The sequence below is a fragment of the Mastomys coucha genome, unplaced genomic scaffold (genome assembly GCF_008632895.1).
Source record: "Mastomys coucha isolate ucsf_1 unplaced genomic scaffold, UCSF_Mcou_1 pScaffold6, whole genome shotgun sequence".
NCBI classification, from domain to species: Eukaryota; Metazoa; Chordata; class Mammalia; order Rodentia; family Muridae; genus Mastomys; species Mastomys coucha.
The window spans coordinates 67963504-67978003 of NW_022196912.1; the positions used below are offsets into that span (position 1 = coordinate 67963504).

General features: G+C 38.3%; 1 protein-coding gene across 4 annotated transcripts in view; it reads left to right on the top strand.

Moving 5' to 3' along the window:
- The window catches only part of Akap6 (A-kinase anchoring protein 6), a 458326-nt gene that overhangs the window by 397785 nt on the left and 46041 nt on the right, over positions 1–14500 (top strand). For all 4 annotated transcript variants that reach the window (XM_031356459.1, XM_031356461.1, XM_031356460.1 and 1 more), the window contains exon 12: positions 12159–12374. In XM_031356459.1, coding sequence (XP_031212319.1) covers positions 12159–12374 — 216 coding nt within the window. The remainder of the gene's footprint in view (positions 1–12158; positions 12375–14500) is intronic.

Sequence of the window (14500 nt, forward strand, 5' to 3'; positions counted from 1 at the left end):
GTCTGGGTTTGGTGATTGAATATGGGAAGGATTCCCAGGTGGAGCAGTCTCTGGATTGTCTTGCTCCATAGTTTGTCTCTTCAACTAAGAAGGGGCTTTTCGATTGTGGAATTTTTCTTCCCTGCACAACTTTCACACTTTGTTAGTGTCCCCCCTAACCCCAAGCTCCAATCTTCCTTCTTGGTTGTTTTACCATTCGAGTTCTTAAATCCGCTTATTCCCCACCAGTAGGCTTCTGGAATGATAAGACTGCTTTTCTAAAACATTAATTCCTAGATGTTGTACTTCAAGCAACATCGAGTCTATGGTGAGTCCAGGGGTGTCTTCATGAGAAGCAGCATTAAAGTCTAAAATGTAGGGCTTGATGCAGGGACAGGGTAGTAAATAGTTAACTATCATATGGATGGAAGAGTAAGGAAAGTACTGTGCTGTGGGGCTCAGCAAGATACAAAAGGAAATAGTCTAACACATCTCTCTTGAGTCCAGTTGGAAGCGTGTTCCATGTTTTCCCTAAGACTGTCTCTTGGCTTGCATGGTCCTCATGTTTGCCAGCTTTCTTCCTTGATACTATGTCATTCTTTAGGTATGGCCTCTATGATGACCCTCTCTGTCACAGAGTTTGCTGGGTCGCTTGTCACACAGCATTCTTTCCTCCATCCCCTCTAGACTGCCTTTGGTCTAAAGATCCGTTAAAAAGAAGAGATGATTTCATATAGCTGGGACCAAAAGAGAATGAGTGAAGAAAGCCACCTCCATCCATCCAGAACTGCCTAAAATGTTTCCCATGGAATCAATATGACAGGGAGCCTCAGTGGGCATTGTAAATAAATTTCAAACTACAATTATGTAAAAATCTATTATAATTACTCCCTCTCTGCTTACAAAAGAATGGCTGTGGGAGTGTGTCTGGTGTTCTAATGGCTAAGTTTCATCTACACCCTGCACTCTCCCCCCTGATTGCTAAAAGTTTCCTTTCTGTAATTGCAGAATAGTTTAGCATCTTAACAATAATGGACATGTTTTTAAAAGATTATTGCCAAAAGTGCATTCTTTATTCCAGGGAGACTCTGTAATAGACACTAGCATTTTTAGTAATGATACAGGCAATCTGTAAGCTATTACAGTTTCCTTTAGAGTAACTTAATCTTCATATTGTTTTGTATGTCTAGAATTTTAATAGTGTTTTTAATTTAGAAAAGGAGGTTTATAACATATTACTAATTACATGTGAATATGAACTAAATACACAACTACTGAATTTTATTCTAAAAACAAACATATTTAAAAAGTACTTAACCCAGTGTAAAGAACGTATCAAAGAAATTAAAGAATGCCACATAGGAAGAACTGCAGCACTTGTGGTATAACACAATGAGGGTTAGCATTCTGTGGAATGCTTGAATTATTTTGATCTATAACTAAAACATTAAGAGGAATAAAGATGTTCCCTTCTAACTAAAATTAATATATTTTATAACAAATGAAAATATGATTTATTAAATCAGATTAGTTAAACTATGCATATTTGTTTAAGACTTAGTCCATCCAAGGGTCTCTAGGAGGCTGCAGCAGTAATAATACCCTGGTAACCCTTAGGGATTCAGATTGATTAGTAAGCATGCTAGATAGGAAGCTACTTGAGATCATTTTCAGGTTGAAAAGCCAGGCCTTGGATAGAAGGCTACCCCTGGCTTTTCTACTGGGCAGGTGAAAGAACAGAAGGGAGATGGATTTTCTTAAAAATAGAAGTAGTTACTGGAAATACTTTTATTTTATATGGTTCTAAGACTCAGATCAGTATCTGAATCTTAAGTTATTGTACATAATTTCAACACTCCTTGGGCATGCCACCCAGCTCCTCTCCAAGGAGTTGGCAGAGATGTGCTTGGTGAGCTAATTCAGGAGATTTTAGTACTATTTTTAAAATCTAGCTTTTATATTAAACAAACCACTTTGCTATTTTGAAAGGAGTTATAATCTACTTAAAACTGTCATTCTCTGTTTCTGACTTGCAATTAGATGATATTTCCAAAATGTCAGACCAAGACTCTGCTTCTTCCATCACCATAATTGAATGTGACAGCCAAGATATTATATCAATACCTTTTCCATAATTAGCAATAAGGATCCTGCCAAGGGTTAACTAGAAAAGTTTCACAAACATTTTTCTACAAATGGTCCTGAAGGCAGTATTATGCTTTTAAAATCTGCTAATGTAGCAAAGACTTGTGACAAGCAGAAGACAAATCTATGAGGAGAACTGTTTGGCGAAAAGAGTTTTGTGGTGTGTGATGTATGTTATGTAAATGAGCTTATTAGGACTCTCATCTATTTTATTATTGGTGACCAATTTAATAGAGGCATTTAAAAAACAATATTTCTGCCTGCCTCCTAGAAGTGAAGAAGATACATTGATATAATTGAGAGCAAATGATTGCATGTCGTGCCATTTAATCATGTCATTTTTCAATTGCTATTTTTTGCACTCCACTGCGTGCTTATAGAATGTTTAGTTTCAGTATAGATTGAGTCCCAGAGTTTGCAACTGAGCTTGGCTCTCCATATTGGCTAACATTGTTTTAGAAATTTGGAATCAGTTAAAACACCCAGACATCATTTATTTTATTTTATTTAAAATATGTAAATCATCAGTCACATGTCATTTACAATGCTTTAAATTTTGTCTACTTTGAATAATTACTTTGAATAATTATTTATACTTTGAGGATGTAAATTCTCATTTGCAGACATTTGGCCAGGATGCAGCTGTCAGGACTCAAAGAACTATTGACCCTTTGTGAATGTTGGTAATCATTTATCTAAAGGACATTTTCTATCTTTGTTTAGTCTCTTCGTTATCATTTGTGTAACATACATCTTTCTCAGAAAAGGAAGCACTTTCACTATGAAATGGAATATGAAGTTCAAGAGACAAGAAGGATTTGTCTGCTTGGTTCACTGGTGAATTTCAGACACTTAAAACAATGTCCATTATAATAAATGTTTCATGCATTTATTAATAATTCATGTTTAATTAATAATGTGTATTTTTCCATCTATGCTATCAAAACCATCCTAAGTTCAAATATAGTATATTTTTACACATTTTTACATGTCTTAACGCTTCCAAATAAGTAAAAGATTGAACTTCTAAATGGTTGAGGTTGTTGGCTCTCTTAACACTAACTTCATGCTTGTAGCCACTTCTGGTTAAAAGCCTAGGGCAGGACAGTTTGGAAATGTAGATATCTTACAAGTTAATGTAGTGATCTTACAAGCAATCAAGCTTTCTTCTTAAATGTTAGTGCTTTTCCTGAATCAGTTTTCAATTCCACCGAGCTGAGTGAAAGTGTTTATTGACAAAGCCTGGTAATCTGAGTCCAGACATGGCAGAAGGAAAAACTGACTCCTGCAACTTGTTCTTAGACCTCCATACACATACAATGGCACACAAACACACACACACACGCACACACACACACACACACACACAGAGAGAGAGAGAGAGAGACAGAGAGACAGAGAGACAGAGACAGAAAGAGACAGAGAGACAGAGAGATAAAGGGAGACACAGACAGACAGAGAGACACAGAGAGAGAGATTAAAAATTCGCACAAAAAATTAGTCAGTGCTATATGGGATTAGGGAAAATAACCCACAAATTATTGTAAAGAATAGTACTTGAACAATTGGCAAACAATCCTAATGATTATCATTTTATGTTCAAATGAGCATGGATAAAATAGTTGAGGAGAATATGGCACTGTTTTTATTTGTGTTTATCAGGATATGTGTGATCAACAGGATTATCTTTCATGCAGTATGGGGCTATCATCTGTATGTCAGGCCTTCCATTTTTGTACCGATGCATCAGAGTTGTGTGTGACCATTTCATAAGACACTTAAGAATGGCATCACTGCAACAATTATATTCAACTAATATTCTTCATTTTCCATATTTGTCCAAACTCTTCTTTCAGATCCAGGCTTCTCTGTATTCTTTTCTCTTGTAATATTATGGTATTTCTAGAAGTAGGAGTCCTTGATTGAAGTCAGACTGCATTATTTTTACCCAAGAGAAAATGTCTGACCTGTTGAATGATATCTACAGGTCTGTGTCAGTAATTCCATCCCAGTAGACCTTTTAGCTCTTACCTTAGACATACAAACTGCTCCTGACTTTGTACTTAAGACTGTATTGGTCCTTTACTTATCTAGGGTTATATATAAATTTCCAAGCTTTAAACTCTCAATTTAATAATAAAAACAAACTTTTTAATGTTTTTATTATTGTTAGTATATGTCTGTTTGTGATATGTGTGTGTGAGAGAGAGATAGGGAGAGAGAGAGAGAGAGAGAGAGAGAGAGAGAGAGAGAGAGAGAGAGAGAGAGAGAGAGAGAAAGAGAAAGAGAGAGAGAGATTTAATGTGGATCATCAGGCTTGTACCAGAGGTGCTTTGGACTGCTAAGCCATCTTACCAGCCACCAAATAGGTCTTTTATGGCATAAAAGTATTCTTAATTTAGACATTATCTCAAGACTTACACCATCAGAACATTAAATTACACTTTGTTTTTATCTCTGAACTTTACAAGATGTCTTCTCCTCAGAGAATCTTTATTGATGGCCCAATCTAAAGTATCACCTATTTTATTCTACAGTTCTTGTTACATGATCATTTTGTGTTTGCATTTATTTCCAGCCTCTTCCATCCACACACAGAAAATTAGAATGTAAATTATATAAAAACAAAAAGTGTGCACCTTGTATACTGCTGTATTTATCACTGAGGGAAGTGCTTGGCACACAAGAGGCACTCCAGAAGTTCATTGGTAGGTGGGGTGGATGGAAAACTTAGTAATTATTATCATCATACCTTTCATTAACTCCTAGATTTTAAAAACTGTGGTCAGATTTGTGGTTTTCAACTTTTCTTCTATAATGCCAATCCTCTTCTCCACCTTCCAACCTTCAGAAGCCTCATTCTAGTCCTGTGAATCTGTCTCTTTCAGTCAATGGTGACTTTTCTTGTTCCTCAGGCCAAATGCCAGCACAGAGAGAGAATACAGTACACGTGAGTCATGGCCTCACTAGTCTTACAGCTTCTTGATGAATTAGTCGTTATCAGAAACCTTTGCCTTGCATTTATATCCCTTCCTTTGAGGGGCCAGCTACATTATAAGCTCCTAGGAGGTACCGCATCTAGTTACACACCTGGCATCCTCCAATGTTAATCCTGTAATGGACAGTACAATGTTTGGCACATAACTGATACCCATCAAGTGCTTACTGCTATAATAATATCATTCATACAGCCTTTGCCAAACTTTGCTCCCTGATACTGATCTTGAATCAAATAGCCAAAAGCCTCTTCTGCAGCAGAGATCCACGCTCTCGGTTTCAGTTGGAATTTAGGACTTTGTATTTTTATGTTTCTAAAAATAATCTACTCAAGTGGCATCTCTAATTTGCAAAATATCATCTGCTTTGTGTAGAATAGTGTTTTCAAGCTTTAGGCTGCAACCAGTTGTCAGGCTTTGTTAAGCTGAAGCTCACAGGGAATCCCTGGTTCATAAACATGCGAACCACACCAAGGAATCCACAGGCTAGCTTCATTTTACTCCCTTCCTTGAGATACTACCTAACCATGTAGGCCCAGCTGCACTGCAATTTATTATTTATTCAGGCTGACCCTAAACTTACTATCCCCTTGCCCCAGCCTCCTGACTACCCTGGGATTATACTCAGGGAAGAATTTCCGGTTCCTGGATGATGCAAATGTTCCTGGATCTGGGAATCATACTTCTGTTCTGGAAAACAATACTACATATAGCAAATAGGAAGAAAATTACTACCCCATGAAGTCAAAATGGTAAAACGTGAAGTATCCAAATAAATAAATAAATAAATAAATAAATAAATAAATAAATAAATAAATAGCATAGGCAGAAGTATAGGAAATTGTCAAAAGGAGATCTTTTGTCTTGGTGCCATTTAACCTAGAGCACATCTGTGTGTGGCTGTCGTTTTCCCATTCCATTGCTTCATTCACACTGGGTTGAAGGCAGCTACACATCATATATACAGATCATCCCCTCATTCCTGAGCTTGTCGCATACAAAAGACACCACATTATGTTAAACAGTTGATCAGTGTAGAAGGCAATTTGATGTTTGCCTTTATAAACAGCACTGACTGCTTCATCGCTCTTTGTTTTAACACATGATCCAGCATCCCTATATATATGTACCTCATGTTGACCACGTATTCATGAGAGTACCAGTAGAGTAAACATGTTGCACAAAAAAATTGTGTGAGAGATACTGGAGATGACATGCTGTAGAGTTCCCCCAGTTGCATTTGCTTCTCTGTGTTCAATATTCTTAGTTTATAGTATTTTTAGACTCTTTATCTTCCCCTTTCATTTCCTTTGTTAGCATATATTTCAATATAATAGTTCCTTGTGACAATACTTGTTCTTTTAATGTGCGTTTGTTTTCATTCATTTGCATTTTGTGAGGTAGAGAATACTTGTTTGACACCATAAAGGTGTACATACAAGTAAATGTTTCTTTTCATATGATACGTTTTCACTTAAGCAAATGTTTAACACAGTGAGAATGGTGCAGTAGCTTTGAGCGTCTTCCCTCCAACGCTGCTGAGTCCAGAGCCAATGAAGAATGTGGGAGTAGGCATGGTAGAAAATGGTAGAGCACTGCTTACCATTTGTGAGGCTCTGGGTTTAATTCCCAGCACCACAACGGGGAAAGAAAAGTCTTTTTTAAAAAAATCATTCTTTGGGTCACTAATATGAGTGATTTAGACATGAAAAGGTTAATTAAGTCAAAAGATATACAAAACAAAGTGTTTCCTCCAAAAAATCTTGTGTTCTGCCATTGGTGAATTGAAAATCAGATTGGCAGTTGATGAATAAGAGAAAAAGTACCATCACTTATTTATAACTTTTTTATAATGTGACCCAAAACAAATACATTCATCTGGCCATTTTAAGGAAAGGGGGCTACTTCTCAACCTTAAATCATGAAAGTATTGTTGTTGTTGTTGTTGTTGTTGTTATTATTATTATTATTATTAGCTTTCCATGTTTATTACAAATCTACCTTTTTAGAAACATGACAAAACTTGGTGGAAACTTTACAAAAGTAAATAAGAGAGATAGGAATTTCAGAGCAGCATTCCAGTCTGTACCCTGACAGTCCTACTGAGGGGGGGACAGTCAGGGACTGATGAAGATGGGGTGGTGCAGTAGGAAAGCATTTGGAATCCCTTTGTCAGACATTGAAGATTACATTTAAAAACTGCTTCCCTGGCCTCTGCTTACTCAATTGTTCACAACAGCGGTGCGGCGGTGCGGCTGTGCATCCGAACAAGTATGACCTCATAAGAATGTGCTTCAAGAGTCGATGTAATTGCTGCACTGACAAGCACTCCACATGGTTCTGTGTCCTCTCACCTTCCCCAGTTAAGTCATCACTTTGTCTCCCCAACACACTAAGCACTCCTTACCAACTAAGGCCACTTGCGGTTCTACCTTAACACATCTTGGGCTTTCTAACCCATAACTCCATCACTCCTTTTGGACCACCAGGTTCCCACCATTTCCTTAACAAGGCATGAACTCCCAGTAGCAATCTGCTTGCACACATTTCATTTCATTTCTGTCTCTCTATCTGTCTGCGCCCCCTCTCTCTTTCTCTCTCTCTCTGTATGTGTGTGTGTCTCTCTCTCCCACTCTGTCTCTATCTTGGTCTGTCTGTCTCTGTCTCTTTCTCTTTCTCTGCTTCTTTCTCTCCTTCTCTCTCTCACACACACACGCACACACAGACACACGCAGACACACACACACACAATGGTGTTGTATTTATTTATGTACTTCATCTCTTCTGGACTCTCAACTCCTTGGCAGAAGGAGTGGTGCCTCGGCCACTGTGCAGTCCCCCATTAGGATGCTCAGAAAGTAAAATGTACATTACAGATTTGAGGAGGTCTTAGAAGAACATTTGTCTTATTCTCCTTAATTACTTAGCTATAGTTTCTGTTTTCAAAGTATATTTCTCTAAAACCCAAGGCAAAAGATAATAATAATCATTTGTTCCCATTAGCTATATTTAACATTTCTCAGTACATATGGAGAATGTGTATCTCAGTTTGTTATAAAAAATAATGTAGAATATGGAATCTAAAAAAATGGTGCCAACAAACTACTGATTTTATTTAGTATGTGTGATTTATAAATAAATACATTTTGATGGTTGTCAGGGTAACCCATTTATGTAGGAGAATGTTATCAACTGTATCTAGGTATAAAGGAATATTGAAAATAATGTTAGGTATAAAAAGTCTCTATTTTCCTTCTCTTTTGAACAGTTCACACATAAAAAAATTAATCTAGAATGTACACTAAACCTTTAGGTCTTTAAAGTGAAACCTACAGAATTGTAAAGGCAAAAAAAAAGAAAAGTCAGATTGTAAATGTTACCACTTCCTGAGTTTTTAGTTAAAAGTTTTAGAATATTATTTGTATGTGGGCCATGGTGTGTGTGTGTATTGTGAGTGTATGTCATCATGAGGGTATGTGCACTTGTGTGCTTGCACATGGAGGCCAGAAGAGGACATCAGGTTTCTTCTACTGCTCTCTGTCCTAATTCACTGAGACAAGGTCTCTCTCTCTCTGAACCCAAATGCAGCTTGAGCTAGACTAGCTGGCAAGTAAGCTTTCAGGAACTACCTGTCTCTACATTGCAGTGTGTGTGTGTTTGTGTGTATGTGTGTGTGTATGTGTAAGGAGGTTATAGATGCATGTAGCCATGCCTGATCTTTAGTTGGGTGGTGGGGATTTGAACTTGGGATTTTGATCTTGTAAAGCAAGAATGTTGACACATCTCCTTACCCTTGCTTTTGTAGCTTTGAAGAAAATGTGTTTATCTTAATTTGCTTGCATTAAGATGTAGATACGAAGCCGGGCGTGGTGGCGCAAGCCCTTTAATCCCGGCACTTGGGAGGCAGAGGCAGGCGGATTTCTGAGTTCGAGGCCAGCCTGGTCCACAGAGGGAGCTCCAGGACAGCCAGGGCTATACAGAGAAACCCTGTCTCGAAAAAAAAAAAAAAAAAAAAAAAAAGATGTAGATACAGAGTCACCGGATTTGTAGATATTCAATACGTTCTGGTCACATTCTGAACATCGGGGTCAAAAGTCTTCATGAAAATTGATTACATCCTCAAATACCATATTTGAGGACTTTGTGAGGTGCATGAAACTCATCTGAGCTGCCTTGTGCATGTGGCTTGAGCTGATGTTGTACACGTTTAGTGCCGTTCATTGTGATTCTTTTCCTTCAGCTAAAAATGTTGAGACTTTTTGTTGGCTTATAGATGTGCAGTTTATTATATTTATTTGTGTTACTTTATTTATATTATGATATTTATTTATATTATTCTACTTAACTTTGGGAGATTTGCAGAATCCAATTTCATAAAACCATTTCCTTATTTTTCTTAGCCCTTTCTTTTAACATCCAAAGATCAAGAACCCAAGTCATTAATATTCACATCTGTAGGTCTCATTTGAAGCAATTTCAATTGGCTATAACCATGCTACTTTCTTTCATTATTCAATATTGAGCAAAAATTTGGTAGGCATTAGGTGAACTTCATTATGTAGATGATTTAACAGTTATCACAGCCGTCCATTGGACTGAGCACAGAGTACCCATTGAAGGAGCTAGAGAAAGGACACAAGGAGCTGAAGGGTTTGCAGCCCCTTAGGAAGAACAACAATATGAACTAACTAGCACCCTCAGAGCTCCCAGGGACTAAACCACCAACCAAAGAGTACACATATTGGCACTCATGGCTGCAGCTCCATATGTATCAGAGGATGGCCTAGTCAGTCATCAATAGGAGGAGAGGCCCTTGGCCCTGTGAAGGTTCTATGCCCCAGTGTAGGGGAATGCCAGGGCCAGGAAGCTGGAGCGGGTGGGTTGATGAGCAGGGGGAAGGGGGAAGGGAACAGGGTTATTTTTTTTTTCAGAGGGGAAACCGGATATCATTCGAAATATAAATAAAGAAAATATCTAATTAAAAAAAAAGACAGTAAGTTGAAGTAAGTGTGCACATATGTGTGTACATGAACATTTGTGTGTGTACATATGTGTGTGTATGTGTGTGTGTCTATGTGTGTGTCTATGTGTCTGTGTGTATGCGTGTGTCTATGTGTGTGTGTGTCTGTGTGTGTGTGTCTATGTGGGTGTCTATGTGTGTGTGTGTGTGTGTATCTGTGTGTGTGTCTATGTGTGTGTCTATGTGTGTGTCTATGTGTGTGTGTGTCTCTGTGTGTGTGTCTATGTGGGTGTCTATGTGTGTGTGTGTGTCTGTGTGTGTCTGTGTGTGTGTGTGTGTCTAAGTGGGTGTCTATATGTGTGTGTGTCTGTATGTGTGTGTGTGTGTCTATGTGGGTGTCTATATGTGTGTGTGTCTGTGTGTGTGTGTGTGTGTGTCTATGTGGGTGTCTATGTGTGTGTGTGTCTGTGTGTGGGTGTCTGTGTGGGTGTCTATGTGTGTGTGTGTTTCCTGGTGGGGTGGGGCTGGGGGTTGAGGAGGTAGTTGGGAGAGCTGCCATAGAAGAGGGAAACAGTCTTATTGCTTTCCTAGTCTCCGAGTTTACCTTTGCTTGCTGAGACGTTTCCTCTCTTCAGCACTGAACTGTTGAATAGCACCAGTAAAGAAATTTGTCAGACCCAGGTTGGTATCAGGAGTTATATAGGAAAATAGTAATGTACCCTAGGAAAATAAATAAGGATTAGTTCAGGAAACCCAACTGAATCAGCTGCACTGGTAAGATGTGAATAATAAAATTCCTAGTCATATTTTGCCACAAATAGAGGTTTGGGAATTTGTCATTCACCTTATTTAAAATTCAGAAATATTAAAGGTACAGGTTCTCTCATTACAGAAATAATAGAATTCCAGCTATTACCGAGTTAGGGTCATTTAAATGGATATAGCATGCATTATATCCGTAAGTGGAACATCTGTATCAAATGTCCACCTGCTGATCGACTACTCTGCTCCGCACACAATTCAGTGAACAGCACTTAATCATTTTAAGACTTCTTCTAATGAAGCCTTATCTAGATTAACATTTTAAGCACAAATACTTTCAGGCATTAAAACCCTCACACTAAATGAAATTGCATTGTCTTGTTTACCCTTGTTGATTAATAAGCAATCTGTTAACTGTTAGAACCGTCCAATTGTGGCAGTAGAGGGAGATTAGTAATTCAGTGATGTTTGTGGGTATAATCATCATTTCTCCTGAAGGCTTTGAATTAGAATATCACTTACACATTATCCGTAGGCAAGGAAAGGATATAATATTTTTAGACATGTGTACCCACTATTTTGCTTCAATTGTTCAGCTTAGGGTCAGTGCAGCAATACAAATGTTTCTGGGGGGCAAAATGCTTTTTTGATGCATGCATATCCTTTTTAAATAGTGTGAATGTCTATTAAAAGAAAGAGCAAACAGTGAACTGTGCAGTAATAATCCAGTATCTTGACTTCTGTTTTAAGAACATTATTGCTTTGTTAATCAAGCATTGGAAGAGAAATACTGCCCAGTGTTTTTTGTTTGTTAGATAATGGAGTTTGCATATGAAGACCCTTTGCAATATTATTTATTTTTGCAAATTAAATACTGAACTTTTTCTCTCCAAAGAATTTAGGGATAAATGTAGAAGAATAATTACGTTTTGGGGGAAGACTTTCTACTTATTTCCTTTGACCTTGAAACAACATCCTTCAGTTTGTTTGACTGGAATTCATGGAACCTAAATGATATTTTCTTTCACCATGTGAAAAACTGTTCATACCAAGGTGTCAAGACAAGATCTTCAAGTTCGGAAAGATAAATCAGTGGAAAGGGGAAGAGGGTGCAGAAGATCCTAAAATCTATAGCATTGATCAGCTATGCATCGCAGGCTACTAATCTCAAGGAAGCTGTAGGTCCATTTCCTTGTCCTAGTGTCAGAAGCTGAGCATATCCCTACAGTGTGAAGTTAGTTATGGTGGAAATACTCTCCTCATGGCGTCAGTCAGTCCTACAAACACACACAAACTGGTCTTTTTCTGCATTGCAGTCACTCTGTCATGAGATCAAGCAGCGGCGTCGAGGAGTGGCCTCCATTCTGAGGTTGTGCCAGCACCTCCTGGACGATCGGGACACCTGCAATCTGAATGCAGATCACCAGCCCATGCAGCTGATCATTGTAAACCTTGAAAGGAGGTGGGAAGCCATCGTCATGCAAGCTGTCCAGTGGCAAACACGGTTACGAAAGAAGATGGGGAAAGAATCCGTGAGTGTCTTCTCCCACCAGAATCAGCTCTCTTTTTGACACATACCCCTAGAGTTTGGGCAATGCATTCATCATATACGCTTCCTTGCAAACTAGAAGCATGACTATGCACTCACCAAAAGCTTCATTCATTGTAACACAGACAGTTACTTACTTTACTGACATGCATTTTAGTGTATCTCAATGTCTTTTGAAAAAAGTCACATGTATATTTTGGCTAACGTTACCACTAAGGCTAGTAATCCTTTTATTTATCCCTTCACCAAACATATTCATGAAGCACCTAATCCTCCAAGGATATTTTGGTAGGAGGTATCTTATTGCTCTGAGTGTGTGGAGCAGTGTGCATGTTCTGTATGAAGTGTCATTGCTGAATATCTATTGTTTATTGTTCCCTTTAATGAGGAGATGACACCATCTGTACACCTGTCCCCACTGGTCCTGCTTCGAGTGTCTTCTGATGGATTACTGAGAGCTGTCAAGTTTCTTCCTAGAGTTTAATGCAGTATTCATAGTAGGGGGTAGTCATTTCCATTAACAATTTGCCAGATTTGAGAGTGCAGGTTTAAGCAATTACTAGGAGAAAGAAACATGTAAAAGTAGGAGTTGTTTTATTATAATATAGAATACATACATTCTCTGAAACCTTTCATATTCTTAGGAAGAGAAACAGCTTTTGAAAAGAATATATTTCTGAAATGATCTTGACATCAATGGGTGTTTATTAGTTGTAGGGGCCAATTTTCACACTTGACTTATGCAAATGAAATACATATATAGAGTGGGGCAAGATATATGTGTGTATGTGTGTGTGTGTATTACAGCTCAACAGGAAAAGTTCAGAATGAAAAGAAGGGAAGCCAATATAAAAATGTTGTCATTGAAAATAGTTTCACATACAAACTCTATTCTTAACTAAGCCATAGGGTTTACTTTCTGTGTTTTATGTTGAGGACTTGGGGCAGGAAGACAGCGAATCCTTCAACATACCTGCCTGCTCCTATTTCCTTTGTGGCTATGCTGATTCTAGGAGATAATTTCTCTCAACAGTTCTGTTCAAGTGATCTTAGCTGAAGTTAAATTTCTTAAGACCTCCATATTATTATCAGTAACCAGAGTCAACATAATGGGATATATTTTCTTGAAATAACACTTTTGTTGTGAAGTTGTTTAGCTAACATCTTTTCTTCTCTGACCCCTGCCTCCTCCCTCACTTCTTCCCTCTCTCCTTCTCTCCATCCCTCCCTCCCCCTTCCTCTTCTTCTTGATAATGTTTGTAAAGGCAAAGGAGGTTGTGATTCTTCCCTCTTTGCAATGATGATAATATAACTTAATTAAGATACCTGTGGCATTTTAGAGTATTCAACTGGTTAAGTGAAGACAAGCAATTGTCTTTCAGGATTTATTTGAATCATATGATTAAGAATGCTGGATTGGGTTATATACACTAGATATAGGGAATAGGTATTTGCATGTGTGTGTGTGTGTGTGTGTGTGTGTGTGTGTATGAAGAGGTAGCCCAAGTGCCCTTGAGTGTGATATATGAGGGTTTGTGCATGTACATGTGTGTATGCCAGTGAGCATGCTCCCATGGGGAGGCCAGAGAAGGACATATCCTACTCTGTCACTCTCTTATTCCCTTGACACAGGGTCTTACAGAATCTGTAGCTAAGCTGGCTGTCAGCAAGCCCCAGTGATTCTTTCTCTTTCTACTCCTCACAGTACTGGAGTTATAGGCACTCCCCACTGTCACAAGTGTGCTGGGGATCTGAACTCTGGTCCTGCTACTTGCACAGAAAACATCTTATCTGCCGAGGCATCTCCCAGTCCTCTGGATGGTTTTACCTACATCTACTGTAAAGGCAGGTTGCTTCTTGGAACCTGCTAGAGAGCAGCTTATGTTATATAAATTTCAGAGAAGAGTCTCTCCTAATCAGGTGATTTGGAATGATGAAGGTAGAAAATGAGAATGTTGATGGTAAAATAGGCTGAAAGTCCCTCCCAGGAGAGGCCTGAAAAGGTGCTGAGTAGCCTGGGGCTAACAACACAGTGAACTTGGGGGTTGGAGATGTTTCTTTGCTTCTGGGCCCTGCAGTTGATTAAGAAATAGAACTTGCTTTTATGAT